This window comes from Fukomys damarensis, unplaced genomic scaffold (genome assembly GCF_012274545.1).
Source record: "Fukomys damarensis isolate Sample0158 unplaced genomic scaffold, DMR_v1.0_HiC HiC_scaffold_4, whole genome shotgun sequence".
NCBI classification, from domain to species: Eukaryota; Metazoa; Chordata; class Mammalia; order Rodentia; family Bathyergidae; genus Fukomys; species Fukomys damarensis.
In genome coordinates, this window is record NW_022900916.1 from 48,285,246 (window position 1) to 48,307,672 (window position 22,427).

General features: G+C 39.3%; 1 protein-coding gene across 8 annotated transcripts in view; it reads left to right on the forward strand.

Annotated features, from left to right (window-relative positions):
• Positions 1-22,427, forward strand: part of Cttnbp2 (cortactin binding protein 2) — a 306,866-nt gene that overhangs the window by 254,503 nt on the left and 29,936 nt on the right. For all 8 annotated transcript variants that reach the window (XM_010621899.3, XM_033758148.1, XM_010621900.3 and 5 more), the window contains 3 exons: positions 5,675-5,950; positions 8,051-8,146; positions 12,494-12,573. In XM_010621899.3, coding sequence (XP_010620201.1) covers positions 5,675-5,950; positions 8,051-8,146; positions 12,494-12,573 — 452 coding nt within the window. The remainder of the gene's footprint in view (positions 1-5,674; positions 5,951-8,050; positions 8,147-12,493; positions 12,574-22,427) is intronic.

The following is a 22,427-nucleotide window of genomic DNA, read 5'->3' on the forward strand; positions in this document are numbered from 1 at the left end:
TTAACACTTTAGCGATTATAAATGTGGTATTTCTTTTTAGTAGAAATGTAGACTTATTTTTTGGTAGAACTATTTGCTATTCAAATAATGCTAAATCAGGCTGGGGATTTAGCTCAGTGGTTTCGCTGCCTGCCTCACAAGTGCAAGGACCCAAGTTCGAGGCCTGGTACCCCCTGCCAAAAGTCAAATAATGCTATATCTTCCCTGGATTTTACTGACTGGACTAGGAAAGCAATCCAAATTATGATTTTTTTTTCTCCTCAGACTGTCTTTCTAGACATGAGACTGCCAGCATGTGTGAAATCCCAGCTGTGTACTCTGCATCAGCTGATCTTGGGAACCAGGCAGCTGGGTTTTCTTCCAGCATCTGGTTGCCTACCTAAATCTGAAGATAATTGATGATCTCTGGGGTTGCTTCTACCTCTGAGAGCACAGGCCTCTCAGCACATTTAATGAAAAGTTCACTTGTGGATTTATGAATACGGAATGCTAGGTCATACAAAATATTACGACTTATATCAAGATTATCACCCAATCCATCCATTCAGCCAGCTGTTTCAGTCAGTCGACTTTAGGATAAGCGGAATTTTAAGTTAAAATAATGTCTTAACCTTCAATTTTATACATAGATTTATAGTCTTTTGTCTCATGAAAACAACTTGAATTTGGTATGAAAGAATATGGATGTAGGTATAGTCGATTGTGGTATGTTGGATGTGAGGAGGTGTGCTATTAGAGGTGAGCAGTGGGGATGGTGGGATGGAGGGAGAGGTGGATATTACAAGCCGTTTAAGGCTCTTTTCAGAATTTATGTGATCAGCATAGAAGAGCTAATTGGATCCTTGACAGGCCATACAATGCAGGTGGTGTTTGTAATCATATATAGACAGCTCTGTGGGGGACAAATAAATTTATACTGAGTATGAAAACAGATTAAGCATCAAGAAGTTATAATTGAGTGAAGTTAGACCAGAGCAGTGGATGGGGAAATGGTACATAATAAGGAGAGGGTTGAGAAAATTTTAGAGGCAACTTTAACAAATAAAAACAGTGGTGTGTGGGACTCGAGCATAGTTTCCATCTCAGACATGGAGGCAGTATTGGAAAGAGCAGATCCTGTGGAACGGTAGTAGCTGGTGACTTGAAGGGAAGGCACCTTCATCAGGATACCGTAACCCTTGACCCTGCTTTGAAGTTTGTGTAACCATTGGCTGAGTGTTAAATGGCCCTGGTCTCAGTTTGCTCAACTCTTAATAGGGGATAATTACTCAAATGCTTGTGAGCAAAAGAGTGGATAATTTCTTAAGGTCTCTGACATTTGTGATTTTTGACACTCTGAGAGAAGGAAAAATGATAGGATGCGCATTTCAATTGGAAGAGCACTTCCACAGGGCTGACAGTAAAAGCCTTGAGCACAAATGAAATACAGAGAATAAGTACAGAAGAATAGACTATGTCAGAGAAGGCCAACGAAGCCCATTGGTCATCATTTGTTCAACAAATACTTTCTTTCCTTGCCTCAGAACATAAGCTAAAGGCACATGTGTAGCAGGAGAGATAAAGAGATGTTTCTTGAAACATTTTGTGTAACTGGAGAAAACTGAACGCATTCTAACTGTTGGAAATCTGTTGGGGAATGGATAATAGAAAAAATGTAGAAAATTCATAATTTGAAGTTAAAAATAAATTTCATGAATATAAATCACCATAGATATATTTTAAAATGTTGGCTGAATAAGGTTTCCAAGATATATAACCTTAAACCATCCATGTAAAATTTATAGTTGCTGTGAGTACCTCTGAATGAGGTAAAGTGTAAAAATACGCACGGAGGAGGTAAGTCAAAGGTTCCCAGTGAAGGATTAAAGTGAAAATTGAGGAGTTAGGCCAAAAATGGGAGTCACTTCTGGGGAATCCGCAGCATATTTGGAGGCTTCAGAGAGCACGGTGCCATGGAGTCTTTGTGGGTACTTGGCCCACCTGAAGTGCAGGAAGGAGAAGGGATATCTTATCTTTTTCCCATTGCTGGGACAAAATACCTGAGATCTACAACTTAAAAGTTAAGAGGTTTATTTTGACTCAGCATTTTAGTCCATGGTCTGCTGGCTCCAAGGCACAGGGTAGCAGAGAAAAGCAGGAAAAGCTGCTTAGGCCCTCGCAGTGTGGGGGCAGAGAGAGAAAGGAGTTTTGCAGGGAGATGCACCCTCCCAGGCCATGCTCAGGGACCTTTAGACAGCCCCACCTCCTAGGAGGGTTAGCCCACTGGTGAGTATAGCACCTGCCTGATCCAGTCACCTTCCAAAAGCCCCACCTCTGAACCCAGAAGGATTTGGGGGACATCCTAAATCTGACTTACAGAAAGGGAGCGAATTAAGCAAAGGTAGTTTAGTGTCTGGTCAGAAAAGCTGTGTATTCCCGCTGAGGCCACCCTGTGGTAAGTGTTGACTTAATACTATGGAAACTGAAGAAGAATTGAATGACTAAGTGCAGAAGTGAGAGATTGAGAATGTAGAGATACTGTCTTGATGAAGGATGCCCAGGAAGTGGGGAGCGGTCGATCATGACTGGCGCCTGAACTAGGCAGGCAGGACCAGGGCTGGAAGACGCAGTCAAGGGTATCAAGTCATAGGTGTGCGATTATACACAGGTAATGTGTAGGTTGATGAACACAAGGGATTAAAGACAAACCCTAGAGGAACCCCAGTTGTAAGGACAAGATACAGAAAGAGGAAAAGGATTTAAAAAGAAGAGAAAAAATAGTAAGAGAGCCAGAAAATATGGTGTAATCTACTTTTAGCTAGGAGACCATCTTGGAGAGGAAGAAATCATTCAGTACTGTACTATGACCCTAAGGTGTGAGGGTTGAAAATAGATTCAAGTAAATTTGGCACATAAAGAGTTGTTGCTAACAGGAAGACAAGTTTCATGCAGTTCTATAGGCAGAAGCTGATTATTTTAAGCAGCAAATAATATAGAGAGACAGTGGGAGAAACTACTGCAGAATTCTTCCCTTTAATTCATTCAAACAATAATTACTAAGCTCCTGTGTGTGCCACTCAGTATCCTGACATGGGGTAAGTCAGAAAAATGTTAAGATTGTTATTCTGAAGCTCTAATTCTAACATTAAGAGACACGGTGAGGGCCGGGGATTTAGCTCAGTGGTGTCACCGCCTGCCTCCCGAGCACAAGGTCTGGAGTTTGATCCACGGTACAAAAAAAAAAAAAAAAAAAAAAAAAAAAAAAAAAAGAGAGAGACAAAATGAACAGTGAACATATAAAACAATCAATTATACATGATTGCGAGATACTGAAATGTGCCATGACAAAGGCCAAAGGGGTCTGAGAATTTGAGGGTGGGTTTTAATTTTTAAAATGGCCATCAGGGAAGCCTTACTGGTGAGACATTTAAGCGAGGATTGAAGGAGCTGTGGGGGGCGCCATGTAGGTGCGTTGGGTAAGTTTTCCAGGCAGGACATCAAGTGGAGAGAGGCAGTAAGGTAAGGGGTATCTGACGCATCTGAAAAGCTTTAAGAAGGACAAGGTGACTGGGTTGGAATGAATAAGGGCGGAAGTAAGAAAATAGGTCAGACAAGGTACAGGATGGATTGGAGGCCAAATTTAGCTGGAATTTATAGGCCATCGAAATGCTTTAAGGCAGCCATAGTGACAGATATCTGATGTATATTTTAATTGTCACCAGCTGCTTTGCTAAGAACATTGTACAGTAGAAGCGAGGGCATCCACTGGATTACGACTTGTGTTCCAGGTGAGAAACAGTAACGGCAAGTTAGTTTAGGATTTTTACAGGTGTGATGATGTGAGGCACTTAGACCCCGAAGGTGCAGACCAGAGAGCTACAACTCTCCCTAATGTATTGAATGTGAAGTCTGCAAGGAGAAATTCACAAGTAATTCGCGGTGTTCAGCCGAGCAGCTGACAAGGTGGAATTGTGTCACCTGTCCGGGGAGGGTGGTGGGTGAGGCAAGTTTTCTGACGAAGAGCAAGAGTTCAGCTTTAGATATGGGTGCTTGATGTCTGTGAAGCCTTCTCTGTCAAGTCAGCGGGAATTCTGGAGAAAAGTGAGCTGAATATGTAAATTTAGAGTCAGCAGTCTGTCCATGATATTTAAAGTCATGGGACTGGATGAGATCACTAACAGAGAAAACAAAAAATAAGAAAAGAGTTTTGAAGCGCTCCGCCACCAAGAAGTCTGAATAAAGTGGAGGGAACAGCAAACAAAGAACAGTAGAGAGCGAACAGTAAGGGCTGAGGAAATCTAGCAGGAGTCTGTCAAGGAGCAGCGAGGGGGCATTTTATATGTGATTCTGTTGAATAAGACAGATGAGAACTGACAATGGAAGATAACATAATACAGTAGTTTATCAGTTAATGGGAAAATAAATTTAAGAAAAGGATCATAGAAACACATGCAAAAATTGTTTGAGATAGGCTGTGGCTATGTAGTCCAGGCTGGCCTCTCAATTGTCCTGCCTCAGTCTCCCAGGTACTGGGATTAATGTTTTAATATTAAAGTATGCAAAGTAATTCCTTCACCAAGTTTGAAATAGTCTTCACTTTAGAATGTTTCTGCTGATTGAAGGTTCTCCGTATTCTTGTTTGAACAAAGCATTCCTTTATGGCATCATCTATGATGCCTTGTGTTTGAGTACTTAAGCAAATTAAAAACAATGTCCAGAGATTATTAAACTTTTTAATAATTGTCTCATTTATACCTCATTAGATGATTCTTTTCAGCAACTCCATCAAGTTTCTCTAAAGTATTGACTTAGTTTTCTTAATAACCATAACTGATATTTCATCAGTTTATACAATATTAAATTCTCTAATTCAGTAATGAGTTAGAAGATTTGGGAACAAACACAAATAACTCTTAACAAACACATAATTCAGTTAATGACAATGAAAGTACACATGGAGGCACCACCCGTACGTGGGGCTTCAGTCTGTTGGTGTCACATAAAGATCAGAAAGATAATTCATAAAACCCCTGCACAGTGTTGATCACTTATCAAGTACTTGCTAGTGTTTGCCGTGTCACAAATAATGAATTTATTACAAACATAAATTCATTAAATAATATACTTTGTATAACTCAATATGCAGTCTCTCTGTGGAAGAAACTGAGGTATAATGAGATCACGGCAGTTAACCAAGTACTACAGCTGGGAGCAGGTTGACCCCGAGGCTCAGGCCAAGGTCTGTATGAAGCTCCAGCTGCTATCTTGAGCTTTCTGAGATTCATAACCATCACCTGACTTGTTGGTGACATTATCTGTGAAGGCAAAAAGCATACCGTGAATTTAGGGTCAAGGGACAGCTCTGTTCTCAGATTTTTTTTAAAGCAGCTTGAGCTCTTACTGAGGGAAAGAGTCAAGGAAATGGAAAAAAGATGAAAATGCAAAGAAACATAAATAGTTTATACAATATGATCCTAAAAAAGCTATGAAATGGGCTGGGGATTTAGCTCCGTGGCTCCACCGCCTGCCTTGCAAGCGTAGGGACCCGAGTTCGATCTGAACATTCAATTTAATTTTATTCAAAGAAATAAAGCTGTCCTTTGGTTTATTTTTAAATGGTCATATCTACTTGCTTTGCCATTTTTTTCTATCAGTAATTTTTAAAAAACTTATTATTCTTCTATTCTTTTAACAGACGCTCTTAAAATACCCTTAAGGCTTTCTGTGGGTGAGATTCAACCAGGCAACTATGAATGTGATGACTTTGAATGTGAAAACACAATATGTGCTTTAAATATCCGCAAACAGACATCATGGGATGATTTTTCAAAAGCAGTGAGTCAAGCGCTGACAAATCATTTCCAAGCGATCTCCTCTGATGGATGGTTCAGTCTGGAAGACATGACATTTAATAACACCACTGATTCCAACATCGGCCTCAGTGCAAGCAGTGTACGATCCATCACACTAGGTATCAGCCTTGCTACTGTGGAAAGTTAATTTCGCACGTTTCTTTGTTTGTGAGCTTTATAACCTGATACTCAGTTTCTCGATTAAAGCACATTTGTAGCCCACTTGTGGCAGCTGCCAGTGCTGAAAATCTTGACTTCTCACAGTGTAGCCCTTATATAATGTAATCTCTTACTATAAAAATGCCTTTATGCCTCCAGTAATACTAGAGAGTAAAGAACATGAAAGCCTTTGATGAGGCTTTAAGATTACCCTTGCATTCTAGAAAAATACAAGAAACTAACCACATTTCAGCCTCTTGCTAATGCACAAATTCTGAACCCAGCTTTTCTGGGCCATGGCTGGGGTGCTACAGTGCATGAATACCTTATCTGCAGGACAAGTTTCTTAAGTCTAGAGTTGGTGGAAGTGCTGTAATGAAGATACAATCTCAGCTACCACATGGGATGGGTCAGAGTGATAACTGGTTATTTCTCTTTGGTAGACAGGCTCCAAGGAACTTAGGAAAATAAGATTTGCTTCTTGGTGAGCACAGTAAGTGAATGTTCTATGAATGTTAGATGTTAATTGCCTCTGGGTAGTTTTTTTCTGTCTTGCACCAGAGAACTAGCATTTGTGAGATGCCTCTTTTGCAAGAACTGTGCAGGTGCTTTAAAAATGGTTTTTACAGATGGCTTGATTGTACAGTTAACTAGGTATTAGAGGACTTGCTTGAGGTCACACAGCTAATAAGCAAAACAGGATTCAAATCATACTCAGCCGATACTTTTCAATGTTGCAAAAGAAAAGGGTAAGGGAAAGGCAGACTTCTACAGTCCTGTTAGTGTATAACTAGTGTAGTATTCTATTCCAGCAGAAAGTGTGGTATTCTATTCACTCATGTATGCTAGTTCATTTTCCAAAATATATATTACCTCTAGTTTTTAGAGCAAATTTTTATGACAATTTAACTATATGAGTATTTAGCAGGATTATTAAAATAATTATAGAATTGTTATTATATATTAAATAATTGCATTAAGAAAATAAGTGATAGATGATTCTCAGGGACGCGTTTTGTCCATAGAGTCTTACTCAAAGAAGGGGTCTGCTTGGGGACACAGAAAGTCAGTACAACCGTGTTTCTAAAGGAAATGGTCTTCTGCCAGGCCTCATGCAGCTGATAAGAAAGCTGCTCCAGGCAAATTGCTGTTTACCACCATTAGATGAATTTACTCCTATAACAAGTTACTTCTTCAGTGTTCTGTTCAGTCTCACACAGGTGTAGTGTGCTGGTGTAGCATTTCAAATCTAAAAAATCATTGAGTTTTAGGGATAAAAGGCTCAGTGCTTTACTGTAGCCACTTGATAATTAGTAATTATAACATTGTCATTATTAATGTACCCATGTAAGTGATCTTGATGGATCTAGATTAAGCTAGATTGAAGGAATTTATAGGCAACAGATAAGTGGAGTTGAAAGTGGGGTGTATATGAATATTGGGGGCACACTGAGAACAGATATTGAAGGAATTGTCCTGTGGAAGGAAATGAATGAGGAGAGCTACTTATTACTAATCCATCCTTAGGAAAGCCACCTATGAGCATGGACCCGCTCTGAATAAGAATGAACGGAGGACTGAGACTGGGAAAGCATATTTTATACTGATCATCTGAAATGCATTTTTCCCTCTGAAATCAAAACTTTGCTGGTAAGAAATGCAGCACCCAGTTGTAAAGGATCTGTGTCTCATCCAAGGTGTGTTAGGCTTTGTAAAGCAGCCATTGGAAGAATCATGAAATGGCTTTAGGTTTTGATTAGGTTTGCTCCTGGGAACTTTAGAAGAATTTGGCTGTATTTTTCTCCTCTCCAAATTTCTCTTGATCCTTCCTCAGTAATGCTTTTGATAAATCTGTAGATAGAACACCTTTCTTTTGTCCTTAAACAGAAGTTTTCTTAGGAAGTGAACACCTTGCGTGACCCTTTACTCGCCCTGTGTGGGCTTTTGGCAACATAATCTCTGGGTTCCTTGGAGGTCTCACAGAGGACAGCACAGGTTTGTCCTTATGAGAGCAGAGCGCTGCATCCTGGCTGTCCTTGACGTCTCGTTTCTTCAACTAGGAAATGTGCCATGGCCGGCCAGTCAGAGCTGCACCCAGTCACTGTGGGACTTTGTGGAGAAGAGCAAGGCCAAGCATGTCACAGTGTATTTGTCAGGTAAGGGTGTTCTGGACGTCTGAAAATGTTGGCTTCGTATCTGGTCACAATACCATTTAAGTCTGCACGTTTTGGTCCAGCATTCTAAAACCATGCATGTGTGATCCCCAGCAGTAAAGTAATTGTATAATCACAAGCCATGTTCCCGACACCGATGGCGATGCGTGCCTTGTCTCGACTGCTCCCATGCCCTTGCCTCCCCCATTAGAAATACCCTGGAGGCCAAATAGATGGTGCTGCTGGGAGTCACAGACTGGAGAGAGAAAGGTCTTGTGTGTGACTGTCGAGCACAGTGTGTTTAACTCGGTTGTTGATGGTATAGGCCAGTGGTGGCGAGCCTGTGACATGCATGCTGCAGCGGGCTGTCTGTATCATCGAAGGCTCTAAAAGGTTTGCCTTCGCTGGTGTAGGCTAAACGAGCAAGCACCTACTGTTTTTGAGGTTCTGTTTATGTTCATAATATATTCCAAGTGTGAAAGAATTTAATCCTCATAACCTAACTTGGTATCTATTTCTGCGTATTCCCCTTTTATACATAAAATGGAAGCATGGGGAGATTTTTAAATTTTATTTTTATCAGTAATGTTTGTACTACCAAATGATCGCCTTCATCGTGGGGAGTTGGTACCTGTGTGTAGAACACCGCAGTTCTTTTTACTTGCCTCTCTCCTTGCTTTTCTCCCTCCTTCCCTTCATCTCTTGGTCCCCTTCCCTTTTGCGGAAGATCCATCTCTTCTGTTTCCTGTTATCTGTCTTGTATTGGATTATTTATATTTTGGGTTTTTCTTGTAAAAGAAACTGCACAATATTTAAGGTACTGTGACTAACTTAATTCACTTACCATTATGGTCTCAAGGTACATCCAGTTTCCTACAAGTGACTCACATTTATCCTCCCTTACGGCAGAGTGTAGTATTCTATTACATATAAATACCATCTTTTTGCTGTCCATTCATCTGTTGATGAACATACAGACTGCTTCCAAGATTTAACCATTATGAGTTGTGCTGCTATAAACACAGGTATGCATGCCTCACTGTCTTTAACTTCTATAAGATGTCTTTAACTCTTGGGGAAAGATACCTAGAAGGGAAAAATAGCTGGTTCAAGTGGAATTTCTTTTTTTTTCTTTTTTTTTTTTTGAGGAATCTATACTTGTTTCCATAATGATTGTATTAGTTTACATTCCCACCAACAACATAGAAGGATTACTTTGTGTCTGCAGCCTCGCCAGCCTATTATTTGATTGCTTGATGATGGCCATTCTTCCTGTGGTAAGATAGAATCTCAGTGTTGTTTTAATTTGCATTTCTCTAATGGCCAGAGATGTTGAACATTTTTTCCTGTATTTATTGGCTAACAGTACCTCTTCTGAGAAGTGTCCATTCATTTCAGTTGCTTTTTTATTGGCTCTTGTTTTTTTAGCTCGTTATGTATTCTAGATACGTTAGTGCTCTGTCTGAGGAATAGCTGGCAAATTTTTTTCTCATTCTGTAGGTTTTTTCTTTACTTTGTTAGATGGGTCCTTTGCTCCACAGAAGCTTTTTAATTTGGTATAATCCCATTTGTTATTCTTGATGTTATTTCTTATGTAATTGGGGTTCTGTTCAGAATATCCTGGTCTATGCCTTCAAGAGTTTTACCTATCTTATTTTTACACCATGTTGCTTCTATTTTAATGTGTAGATCTTGAATCCATTTTGATTTAAGTTTAGTGTGCGGTGAGAGATACGAGTCCACATTTAGTCTTCTGCATGTGGATGAACCAGGTTTCCTAGCACCATTTGCTAAAAGCCTGTCTTTCCTCCAGTATATGCTTTGGCCCTTTTGTCAAAGATTAAATGGGTGAATGTGTCTGAGATTGTTTCTGCATCTTCTCTTCTGTTCCATTCATACATGTTTGATTTTTTTTGAGAGCGCCATGCTGTTTTTATCTCTGTAGCTCTATAATGTAACTTGAAATCCAGGATTGTGCTGCCTCCTGCCTTGCTCTTCTTGCCCAGGATTGCTTTTGCTATTCTGGGTCTCTTCTAGTTTCATAGGAATTTCAGAATTGTTTTGTGTAAATCTGCAATGAAGACTGTTGCTGTTTTGATTGGGATTGCATTAAATCTCTATATCAGTTTTGGAAGTATGGCCCAATAATGACAACATGGGTTTTGCCTATCCAGCAACAGGGATATTTTTCAGTTTTCTGATGTCCTCTTCCGTATCTTTTTTCAAAGTACTACAGTTTTTGTTACAGAAATCTTTTGCTACCTTTGTTAGATTAATTCCTAAGTATTTAATTTCTCTTGAAGTCACTTTGAATGGTATTGTTGCTAATTTTTCTCAGTGGGTCCATTATTGGTATACAAGAATACTATTCATTTGTGTGTAAAAGTTTTGCATCCAGCTAACTTGCTGAATTGATTAATTGTTTCTAAAAGTCTTTGGTGGAATTTTGGGGGGTCTTCTCTGTAAAGGGTCATGTTGTCTGCAAATACTATATACTTAGACTTTTTCTTTCCTGTAAGTGTTCTTTTTTATCTCTTTTTCCTTCCTTGAATTCTCTTGCTAAAGTTTCAAGTATTGTGTTGAGCAGGAGAGATGTTACTGGATATCCTTGTCTTTTTCCTAATTTTTCCCATTTAATATGATGTTGGCAATAGGTTTGTCATAAATGGTCTTTATCAGAAAAAATTTTCTTCTGGCTTTTTATCATAAATAGATGTTGGATTTTGTTTAAGACTTTTTTTGCATCTATTGAGATGATCCCGTGATTTTTGTCCCTCTGTTTATGTGATGTATTAAATTCATTCATGCACATCCGTTGAACTGTGCTTAGATCCCTGTAATAAAGCCTATTTGGTCACGATGTATAATGTTTGTAAGAATTTGTTGCATCCTGTTTGCCTGGATCTCTTCATTAAAGAGATTGGTTTGCACTTTTTTTTTGTTTTAGTTGAGTCCTTATCTGGTTTTAGAATCAAGGTAGTCCTGGCTTCCAGGAATGAGTCTGGGAGTACCTGTCTCCTTTCACTTTCATTTTAAAGAGTTTGAGCAGTATTAGTGTTCAACCCTTGAAGTTCTTGAAGAATTCAGTGGTGAATGCTTTGGGTCCTGAGCTTTTCTTAGTAGGCTCTCTTATTACTGCCTCAATTTCATTGACTGTTACTGGATTATTCAGAGTTCTTATATCTTCTTGGTGCAGTTTTGGGAATTTATATGTATCTAGGAATCTACCCATTCTGTCTATATATGCACTTTATTGTGATACATGTCTTGATCTTCTGGATTTTGGTCATATCCATTGTGATTTTTGCCTTTTTTGTTTATAGTTGCATTGATATAGACCTTTTCTTTTCCTTTTTGAGGGAAAAGATTGGCTAAAGGTTTTTCTATTTTGTTTATTCTTTTTAAGAAGTAGCACGTGGATTCATTGATTTTTTTTTTTTTTAGTCTCATTTCATTAATTTTTGCTCTGATGTTTTTATTTTCCTTTCTTAGATGGGTTTTTGGATTTGAACTGGTCTTGGTTTTCTAGGACCTTTTATGTACCATTAGGTTATTTATTTGCATTCAGACTGTTTTAGAAAGGTGGATATTCACAGATACAAGCTCCCCTCTTAGAACTGCTTTCATTAAGTCCCATAGGTTCTGGATATTGTACTGGCATTAGTTTCCTTACCTAATGTTCTGGTAGTGAATGATACAGCAGCCCTCAATTTCTCAGCCCTGGATTGAAAAGGTTACTGACTTTATGGTTTATTTCCCCTACTTGGGAATATACTTTTTAAAAATCCAGTCGCAGCTAATGTTTTAGTGTGTAAACTGTATTTACTACAGTTGAAAAAGAGAGAGTCTACCCTAGAAATTACTTTTAGGCACACATGCTGTATCAAGAGAGTGACAGAACTTGGGTCAGGAGAGGAGACCTAAGAGGAAGCCCTGTACATTAGTATTGGCCAAGGCTACACCTTCTAAAGATGGAGATTATCTAGGATAACTTTTGCTTAAAAAACAGTAAAACCCTGAAGCCAGCGGTTATCAGATGCTAGCTATAGGGGGCCGGGATCTGGTGACCATACTTGTACTTGCGATTGCTGGGAGGTAGGTAGGCTTCCCTGGGGGAGGCAGGAACAGCTGAGGCACACAGGGGGCGCATGGATGGCTACTTACCATTCAGCGGAGTGTGGGGGTGTTTCACACTACAGAGGCATGCTGGTGCTTCTTGACCATGTATCAGCTCTGCCCAGGTATACCCGTAAATATGCTGTTTCCTTAAGGAAAGGTTCTGCTGCATTTTGATCATTCATACTTAACAAGAAAGCACCAATTTTCCTTCTCTGCATTTGTTTTTTACAGGTCCCCTAGAAGGCTGCCTCAGTAGTGTGGCATACGCTTCCATGATCCCTCTTCAGGTGCTACAGAACTACCTCAGGCTGGTAGGTTAACACTGCCAAGTGGAGGCCTCCACGTCCATCCCTGCTCCTGGAACGTGGGGTGGCATAATCGTGTGTTTATGGGAGTACCAGCCCCACCCACCCTGCGCCCCTGTTTTGCACCATTCTTTTCCCTAGCAGCCCTGTCCCTGGCTGGCTGCCCATCACTTAGTCTGATTTTCCGTCGTTGTCATCCAGGTGTCCGTTGCTTGAACCCAGAAACTGTGTGACTTGTAAAGTGTCATAATTTGAGCAGGAGGAGGTTGTCTTCCTTTACCAAGGACTTGCCATGTAATGAATGATCATCGGTATGGAAAGGAGTGGAAACATACCAAGATACCTTACTATAAGCGTCTCTAATTTAAAATTGAGTAAATATGCTAGCACTGAGTAGACTGTTTAGCCACTTAACAGAACCCAAGTAATTATAGCTTTAGCAGAAGTTTATCTTTTTTAAGCATCTAATTTCTAGGAGGTGAGAGCTCTAGGGAGGAAAAGGTGAGATGAATTCCCCAGGGTCTCAGCACCTTCTCCTTGCTCCACTGTTCACTGTGGTGTTGTTTGTGACTTGGTCACAAGTGGTCATGAGTACCATGCTCAGTCCCTACCCTGAGGGAAGATGTCTGGACACTGAGCCCCTTCCTGTCAGGGGATTTACACATCACTCCTCATACCCCATAGGACAGAGTTGAGAATGATGTCTAGCTGTCAAGTGTGGTTTTAGTGGGATAAACCACATGTCCTCCCAAAACTGGAAAGCCGGTTGCTAAAAGAAAGAAGAGGAATTAGGTTATCAAAACAGCAAATTCTAGGCATAAAATGGATAAATGTATACTTTACTTTCATTAAATAGTACGTGAAAAGTAATGTGGCACGTACTTTTATATGTCTTTATTTTTCAAAATATCTCTGAGACTGACAATTTCACCTACTATTTTAATAAGGAAATTAGAGGTAAGATATTATGCTCAAAGCTGCACACCTCGCAGGTGAGAAAGCCAGAATTGTACGCATCCCTGAGATACTGTGCATGTCCTTTGTTTGTGTGATATCTATCTAAAACTAATATTAATGGTATGAAACAATAAGTAAACAATGATTTCGATTGCCAACTTACTTTATTTAGAAAGCTTTTAGAAAAAACACATGAGACTGTGATCCTTTACAAAAGTTGTTTTCCATAAGCTGTGAATTGCTGTCTTTGTTTTCACTCTGATGAAAGGAAGCATTCAGAACCTTCCATTGATCTAGCTAGACTCAAAATTGAGATTGACTCTGTACACAGGGTTCTTTCCTGGTGATACATAAACATTCATAGCTTCACATTGTGAAAGAGGTGGAGTATTCTGAATTTGATATTTTCACTTTTTTTTCTTTGCTTTTTCCTCCTCTTCCCTCAAAGCCCCAAAGTATACAGGAGGGAAGGAGCTCTTTCTTATTCCTTTGCTTCAGTGAAGGTGGAGGGTGTGACTGCCTGAATTTCAGGAATGTGAGCCTCAGGCTCTCTCTAGAACCCTTCTTTCTCTCTCTCTTTTTCCTCCCAGTATCTCTGTAAATAGGCAAGGGTCTGGCCCAAGGCTTTTCATTCACTTGTTTAGGTGATGAAATTGTCAACAAACAAAATTACAGCCAAGTTTTAAAATCTTGATTTGCAGTACTTCGTTCTGTTAAGTAAATAAAATAAATGCTCCCTTGGGGCTGGGCAGAGGAGTTTGGTTTTACAAGCAGAGAAGCAGACAGAAAGAAGAAAACAAAGAATAAAAAATGAGCTGGTTATTTTATAATTACTTTCCTTGTAAATCAGGCACAGGGAAACAGCACTAGAAAAATAACTGATTGCTTAATATCAGGTTACTTTTTAATAAGGATTAAAACAGAGAGAACTTAATTATCATGCTGATTGAAACTAGCTTATTGAGGAAACTTGGCTGTTGGTTCTTGGTCTCCCAGAAGCTCAAATAACTTAGTTTCTGTTTGGAGACATGAACCTGTAGCTTGGGTGACTCCATTTTTTTTTTTCAGTCTAGTTTATTGAAGCTCAGGGTAGGAACCTAGTTCAAAACAATGATCTCTGTAATTTTTATTTAGCAAAAAAGAATGGAAGGGTCATGCAACCAAATTAAAACTGCACATTAACTAGCAAATCTGGTAAAATAAAATGTCTGCTAGTCCCATTATATGTGGCATATTTGTAGTATACTTATACACACGTGCTGTCTGATTCATAAGACTTAATTTAACTACCAGTGATCAACAAACCAGCCTGAATAAACTGCTTTTAGTTCTTTTCTCAATTTAGTGAGGGTGCATGAAGGGTTTTATAATCTAACAGTTAACTCTTGGTTGAACATAATGAAAAGACATTACTCATTTTAACAATTATTTGAAAATTTAAAGGGATCGAGTCAATAATACCTTATAAACATTGTGAAGGTTTCCTCTTTTCATTTAAGATAATTAGCTCCTTAAGGGGATAGGCCATGTGTTATGCACGTGTATCCTGTTAGTCATTTAAATCAGTTTGTTGACCACTGGAGAGCAGTTTAGATTTAGGTTATGGATACGGGTAAGACGTCCTTCCAAGTTTACATTCCAGGGGAAAAAAGACAGACTTGTGAAGGATTTTTTTAAAAAAATCACATAGGTAATGTGATGATGACCACAATAATTACAAGTATAAATGAAAATAAAGCAAAGGAGGAGATAAAGAGCGGTGGAAAAGGAAGCATAGGACGCTCTCGTTGAAGCTTTGGGAGAGACCTGTCTCTAGTGGATCTGAAGGGAAAACAGTGAAGTGAGGAAGGCAGCCGTGGGTACTGGAAGCTGACAAAGATGTCCAGATGGACCCTGAGCTCTGAGAAGGGATTGGAAGCCGGATTGTGCGGAACCAAAGCAAGGACTTTCGGTTCTATCAAGGTAGGTCAAGAAGCCACTGGGAGGATCTGAACAGCCATTCCGCCAGCGCAGCAGATAAGCCGCAGTGCATCGATACATAGCCGACAGTGTGTTGACAGTGTGTGCAGATAGGCAAACATAATTATCGCTGGCTTTTATTGAGCACTTAATATAGATCAAGCTCTCTTCAGCGTGCGTAGATTGTCTTGCTTAACATTCTAGGATTAGATACTTGGACCAACAACTTACACTGCACAGGTAAATAAACCAATGGGGGATCACTGTGATTTACCCTAAGATCGCAGCAGTAAGTGGTGGGACACCTACAGAGTTGAACCTGTGCTTTCTGCATTTTATATATGTCGTCATATTCTGTAAAGAATTACAGTAAACCAGTTCTTTATTGCATTTGCAAATGTATTATATATGTAAAATGTGTGAAAAGTCTTATGCAGAAAAGCACATGGAGTGGAGGGGTTTTTTTGTTTCTGTTTTAAAGTGATATTTTAAAATATTTTCATTTGTTATTTACACAAGTAAATTTTAGACATCTATCCTTGAGTTAATAAGGGCAATGTTTAATCGAATTGAGTTTGAATCACCAAAACACTTTACTCGGTTGGACTTTTTTCATTAACCCACACATTTCTCTAGCCAGTTCGCAATTTTATTAGCTTATTTGCAACTTTACTTCAGTAATTCAGTGACCATGCATGCTTACTACATCAAAAAATACTTGAGTAAAGCGTCCTGACCTGAGCCCTAATTTAAAATGAAGGAATAACTTTGAGTCCTTTAGGACACGATCCTTGAGATCTTTCTACCTGTTGGCTGTCCACTGCAAGACGTGCTGTGATACTCATTACTAGTAGAGTCTCCTTCTCTCCCACATGTCCCCCAAATAAAGTGGCACCTTTCCATAGAAAGTGGTGGATATGTGTCAAAGACAGCCCACAAAACCCCATCAGCCCCCTGAGCGGGTGGCCTTTTGTAACCGTTTCTTTTTTTACTTCTTTGGGAGAGCACGGCGGGCTGAGGTTCTGATGGAAGGGGAGTTGGTTCCCTACAGTGATGGAGAAACAGGCACCAGGGCAGTTACCTCCAACACAGGTAGACCCTTTGGCTTCCATGGTAGTTCTGGGAAGTGGGTCAGCAGGATCAGGAAGCATCCCTGAGTGCTTATGGCTGGCTGATAAGCCTCTGTGTCTGAGATACCACAGGGTTTTACTGTTTCAGAAAAAACAGCTGTAATACCTAAGTCATTGGTGTCAATAAATGAAGGTCTCTTGAAATTAGTAACTAATCTGATAAGTTTTTACAGTTTCATTAAGCTAATTTGCAATCTCTGTGTGTAGATAGGTATATGTTAACTGTAATTTCTCTTAAATTCTCACTGCTGTCTTATACCTGTTACATAAAGAGAGACATCAGCAAATGGTTAAAACTGTCTAAGATTAAGGATTCCATTAAATTTTTGTATTCCAGATGTATGTAGACTTTCAGGTCATTCTAATGTATACATTCTGTTACTAGGTCTTTTCTCATTTCAGGTTTTACCTTTTTGTTAATTGTTTTGGTACTGTCTCACCAAATAATATCTTAATTGCGTTGGTCACCATTTAAAATCTGCATAAAAAGGGGCGGGGATTTGGCTCAGTGGTTCTGCCTGCCCTGGTACCAAAAAATAGATATAGATATAGATACAGATATATAGATATATATCTGCATAAAAAATATAGCTGCTGGAAGTAAAATAGCGTTGCTCTTTTGAGACTGGTATAAACAATAGATATTGTTTGGGGTAACTATACAAATTAAGAGGAACTCATTCATCGATCTAATTTTATAGATAAATGACTTCTTTAAAATTGGGTGTCAGAAGAGGTTGAAGTGAAGTTTCTGGCTGTAAAGCATGTGACTTTAGGAGGTAGCTATCCCCATTTTTTTTTTTTTTTTTGGCTTAGGAAATCCCTTTATTATTCATTATTCTTGTGTGGTTAGCATCTCAGCACAAGGGGGCCTAAAACCATCTGTGGACAGTAAATCTTTTCCCCAGACTACGTATGATACGGCAAACAAAAGTTAAGGTTTATTATTTTTAAATGCCATAAATCTGAAATACATCTCCCACAGTGATATATATTAGTGGAGACCACAGCTCTTCGTCAACACTACTCTGCAGAAAAAACTGTGGAAGAAAAAAAAAATGAAAGGGTGGATGGTCCACTGTTGAGGGCACTTGTTCCAGAAGCTCTGCCTCACAAAGCACTAATTGATAACGTGATGAGCTCCCTGAATCGGCTGAGGACATGAGAATAAAAGGGGTTGGTACCAATTGTGGTAATGAGGCCAGGGTCCCTTTATGAATAAGCAGAAATGTCACACTGTAAAGGAGATAATTCCGGTGACTGTGATTCAGGCTATGACTTTAGAAGTTGAAATTTATTTGATTGTTCAAAGAACAGGCCTCTTTCCTTTTAGTATTATTTTTAACCCTCATGCCCCAGTCGGCCTGTCAATCTTTTCCCGTCTCTTTAGCGCCCTCTGCTGGAAACGTGGAGCTATGCCCAACATCTTGATAGATGAAGTAATATGACAGATTTTCTTGACATTGCTTTTCATACTTATATCGACTTCAACAGATAAAAGTAATTTACTCCCAGTAATTAAGATTTGTGTTTATTTTTAAATGCCAGCTAACATATAACTTTTGATGAGATAGAATAAAAAAAATTAACCAAAAATTGGTAATGCACAAAATGAGAAAAGACCGTACATGGAATGTATGTTACAGTATACAAATCATATTGAAATCTGTATTTTTCCTTGTACCTACACAGCTCACTTATTTATATTCTTCCCTATACCACATAAGATATTATACTATATAAACACAAAGGGCTTATTGCTAGTGAATGGCCTTTTTAATGAAATTTTAAATTGAATATTTCCTGTTGTTCCTAAAATCTTACCATGTTAGAACAGTGGATTGAAATAAAAGACAGCTTATCTATAAAGTTGGGTCCTTGCTGTTATATGATCTCAGAATCAATCTTCAGGAAGTGTAGAAAGTTTGCCAGGATGGCAATAACGAATAAAACACTTGTATTCGGAAGTGAAACGAGATTAAATTGCACTGCTAGTTGAAACTCTTGGGTATAATATTTAGTAAATCTGGAAAATCTCTATCCTGTTATACTGGTGTGAAACAATTCAATCCTTGTGAGAGAATTTCTGCCCAATACTTCATATTGATTTGGAATTAATTTGGACAGCTTGAGAGTTCTGGTTTAACATTGCACCTGGCCACCAGTACCAGTACCTATAATTCCCCGTTAAAGCACTTTAGAAAAGTGACAGAACCTCAAAATGAGAGAAAACCAGAACCAAGATTGCCCTTTGGTGAGGAGATGGAAAAATTTGCTGTTGCTTTATATGAAGCCTCCCCCAAATTAGGAAAACAGCAAGATTGATTCCAAAAAGCAAGATTTTATACTAATTAGAAAACTAGAGCATTGGTCTCTGCTTTTGCAGCACCATGAGATTCTCCTCTACTCCCTGTCAATACAAATGCTTCCCCATCCATTTATAAATCACGGCTCCCAGAAGTACCTGAGCAGGAAGTTGGTAGAATGGAGGAGACCATGCCGAGTCCTGAGGCCTGCAGTGTCACCCTTCAATAAGCCCTCTTGGTGGGGATGCAGACTGGAGCAGCCCCGGCCGCAGTTTTCCTTTGTGCATTTGTCTGCCATTTGGGATAGCAGGAGTTCATTCCACGGCAGCTATTGCTGGATCCTGGAGTTTCCCCGGCAGCTATAGATAGCACCCTGTCACCCATCTAGGGACCTGAGTAGGAGATTTGGCCATAAAAGTAGTGTGTAGCAACTGAAGCCAACAGTGGTCTGTACATCCTGCTTTATTACAGAATTCTTCCTTTGGTTGCAGTGTATAAACAATAAATAGGATTATACTTGTTGAAGAATAGGGCAGAAAATGTCATTCTGAGAACCTGAAAAGAACACACCCTAAAATTATCTGCTTGTGTCTGAGTCCTATTGATTCTGCTACAATAAAACTCCATAGATGGGGGTTTGTGCATAACAAATTCATTTCTCAGAGTTCTGAAGGCTAGGAAGCTCAGATCCAAGGTACCAGCAGAATCAGTGTCCGGCACCAGCGAGAGAACATTTCCTGGTTTATAGAGACTTCTTGCTGTGTCTTCACTAGTATAAAGGATGAGGGGTCTCTCTCAGGCCTCTTTCCAAAAGCCCCTCTTTCTGTACTATTACCTTAGGAATCACATTGTCAACACGTAACTGGCAGGGGGTGCAAACAATCAGACCATAGCAACTGGAAAAATTAAAATGTTCCTTCCCTGTAGAATGTGAGGAGATAAGATGAGACTGAAAGTAGGGCAAGAAAGGCAGAGTAAAGTCTGGACTAAGTGGAGAAAGAATGGTGTTGGCAGAAAGGTGGATGGAGTAAGGAACTGTAAGAGCATTGAAAATGCAGGGGCATAAAGCTGTCCTCAAGCAGAAGATAGCAGAAGTGACGTAGTGGATATGGTGTTCGTTGTCGTCCAAGACTAACTTGAGCAGTTTTCCCAGAGTGTAGATGAGGACAGAGTTCTGATGGTGAGATGACAGATACTCTCACAGAGAAAGAGAGAATATAAAGTATTTTAGATGCTCTATAGAGATAAAACCAGAAAAGGAGACATTATCAAAAATATAATTGAAGAAAATTTGTCTCAGCCAGAAAAGGCCTGACTATGCATATTTCGTTTAGGATTAGGAAGTTGCGACTAGGCAAATCCAGGTAGTGCTTTTAATGACAAATAATGACAGTCTTCCTTATCTCATAAATACAAATCAATATGCCTCTATAATAATTAATTTTTTAACAATAACACGCCTTTGAAGTTTTAGGTGTCACTGCCCTGGAAGCTGAACTTCAGCTGGACTTTCTAGGATAATGTTCTTTCCTCGGCAAGTTCCTGTTCCGGTCTTGGTCCTCACATGTACCTCCACCATTGCTTGGTTCATAGCCCACCTGTGCTCTGGAAAACAGCTCAGGCCACTGCTGAGTTTAACCTGTGGCTTTAGGATCTTGACATTCCCTGAGCACTGACAGCCATTATAATGTTTCTTGCAGGCATTGTAAGTCTTTTATTGAAGGCCTGTCAATCATAGAGTAATATTGAATTGCAAAGAAAAGTTACTAGTGGTTAGCAGATAGGTTGCCTTCCTGAACTTAAAACCCAACCCCAAGCCCCACATCAGCGAGCTCCTGAAAGAACACTTGACTCACCATCTGATACCTAGTGCTCAAGCCTGGTCTTCCTCCACTTTCCCAAAGTTCCCAAAAGCATGTTTTGTTCTGCTTGGAACCCAAAGCTCAAGTCTTGAATGCCTCGGGTAAAGGAGTTCCCTCTTACTTCCATGCTAAAGGGTTTTCTGCAAGCCATCCTTTTATATCCAAAAATCTGCCCTTCCTTTAATGAAGAACATATTTACTGTCTTCACAAAGTCCACCCCAACTACCCTCAAGATTGCGATAGGCCTTCTGCAGTGATCTGAAAGAGACAGCCTCATCACAGTGCAGTAGCCTGTCAGCAGTACAGAGGCATGCATGTGTGCCCATACGTTCTCCTAGCTGTTGTACAGAGAGACCCTTCCATACGCAACACTTCTATAAGCAGTACCATATCAGTTAGGTTGGAGCTTCTCCTGTCTGGGTCCTTTAAGACCTTTGCAAACATTTCTCCCGTGTCTTTGTGCTGGGCGTGGAGGCTGCGACTGGGATAATGATCTGAGAGGCTCCTTCTCTACGTCTCGCTCTAGACCTTGCTGACTGTGCTGTGCAGAGGATGATTGGCAAAAACTTCATATATTCTTCTCAGGAGAGCTACCCTTAAGTATGAGAACAAAGGTAGAAAGTCCTAAGGGCCTCCAGTCAGGTTTCCTTTTTTACAAACTAAATGTGATTTATCTCTGCCTAGATTTCTTTGAAATGCAGAATTCCTGAATGAAATAAGACTGTGTTGATCAAAATGGAACAATGCGGAGTTATAGTGCAGGAAAAAACTTAGAAAAATTGATTACTTCACTTTAATATTCTGAACTCAAATGAGCATATCTCCAATTTATATTCGCACAGCAAAACTACTGCAACACTGAAAATAATTTTTACAGATTTCTATCAAGAATCATGAGAACCCGTATAATTCTCCATGACTGAAACTTATCAATGAGTCCATCAACAAGGATGTCAGATGAAGTGCTCTTCATTTTGTAACCGGACGATAGTTACGGAAGTTATACTATGGCCTTCAAAGGATTGCCTTTGCTCTCCATGAAACTCATAACCTGTTGATCTGATTTTGAACATGTTTACTAGAACAAAAAAAGTAACAAACCATGATCACTTTAAGCAAATGTTAGCAACATAAATTTCAGTACATACACATACCTGCATCTGTACATACATATACACATGTACAGATATGTAGATGTAAATCCCTTGAAATGTTTTTAGGAAGTCCTTAAATAAAAATGAAAAACTTCACATTAATAACTACATATAAAGCTTTTGGTAACAGTACATATGCACTGTCAAAATGCTACTAGTAGACTACGATGTCAAAACACATTTCAAACACATAAACTGGATCAAAGAGTTTACTACTGATCAAGTTGTCTTTTATGTCAGACAAGAACATGAAGATATTTTCTGACGTACAACAGCGGATCTCATGTATCCTTTAAAAATATAAATACATTCATTATGCAAATTAAAAGCTGGAAGGAAATATTTACAGTGTTTGCTTGTGGGTACTGACACCCAGGGATTTCATTCGGCTTCTTTGTATTTTGCTTGGTGAAACTCATTGCTATTGTAACCACGAAAAAGCAAAATAAACATTTGGAAATTCAAAGTAAAGAGCATCTGTAAGAAACAGA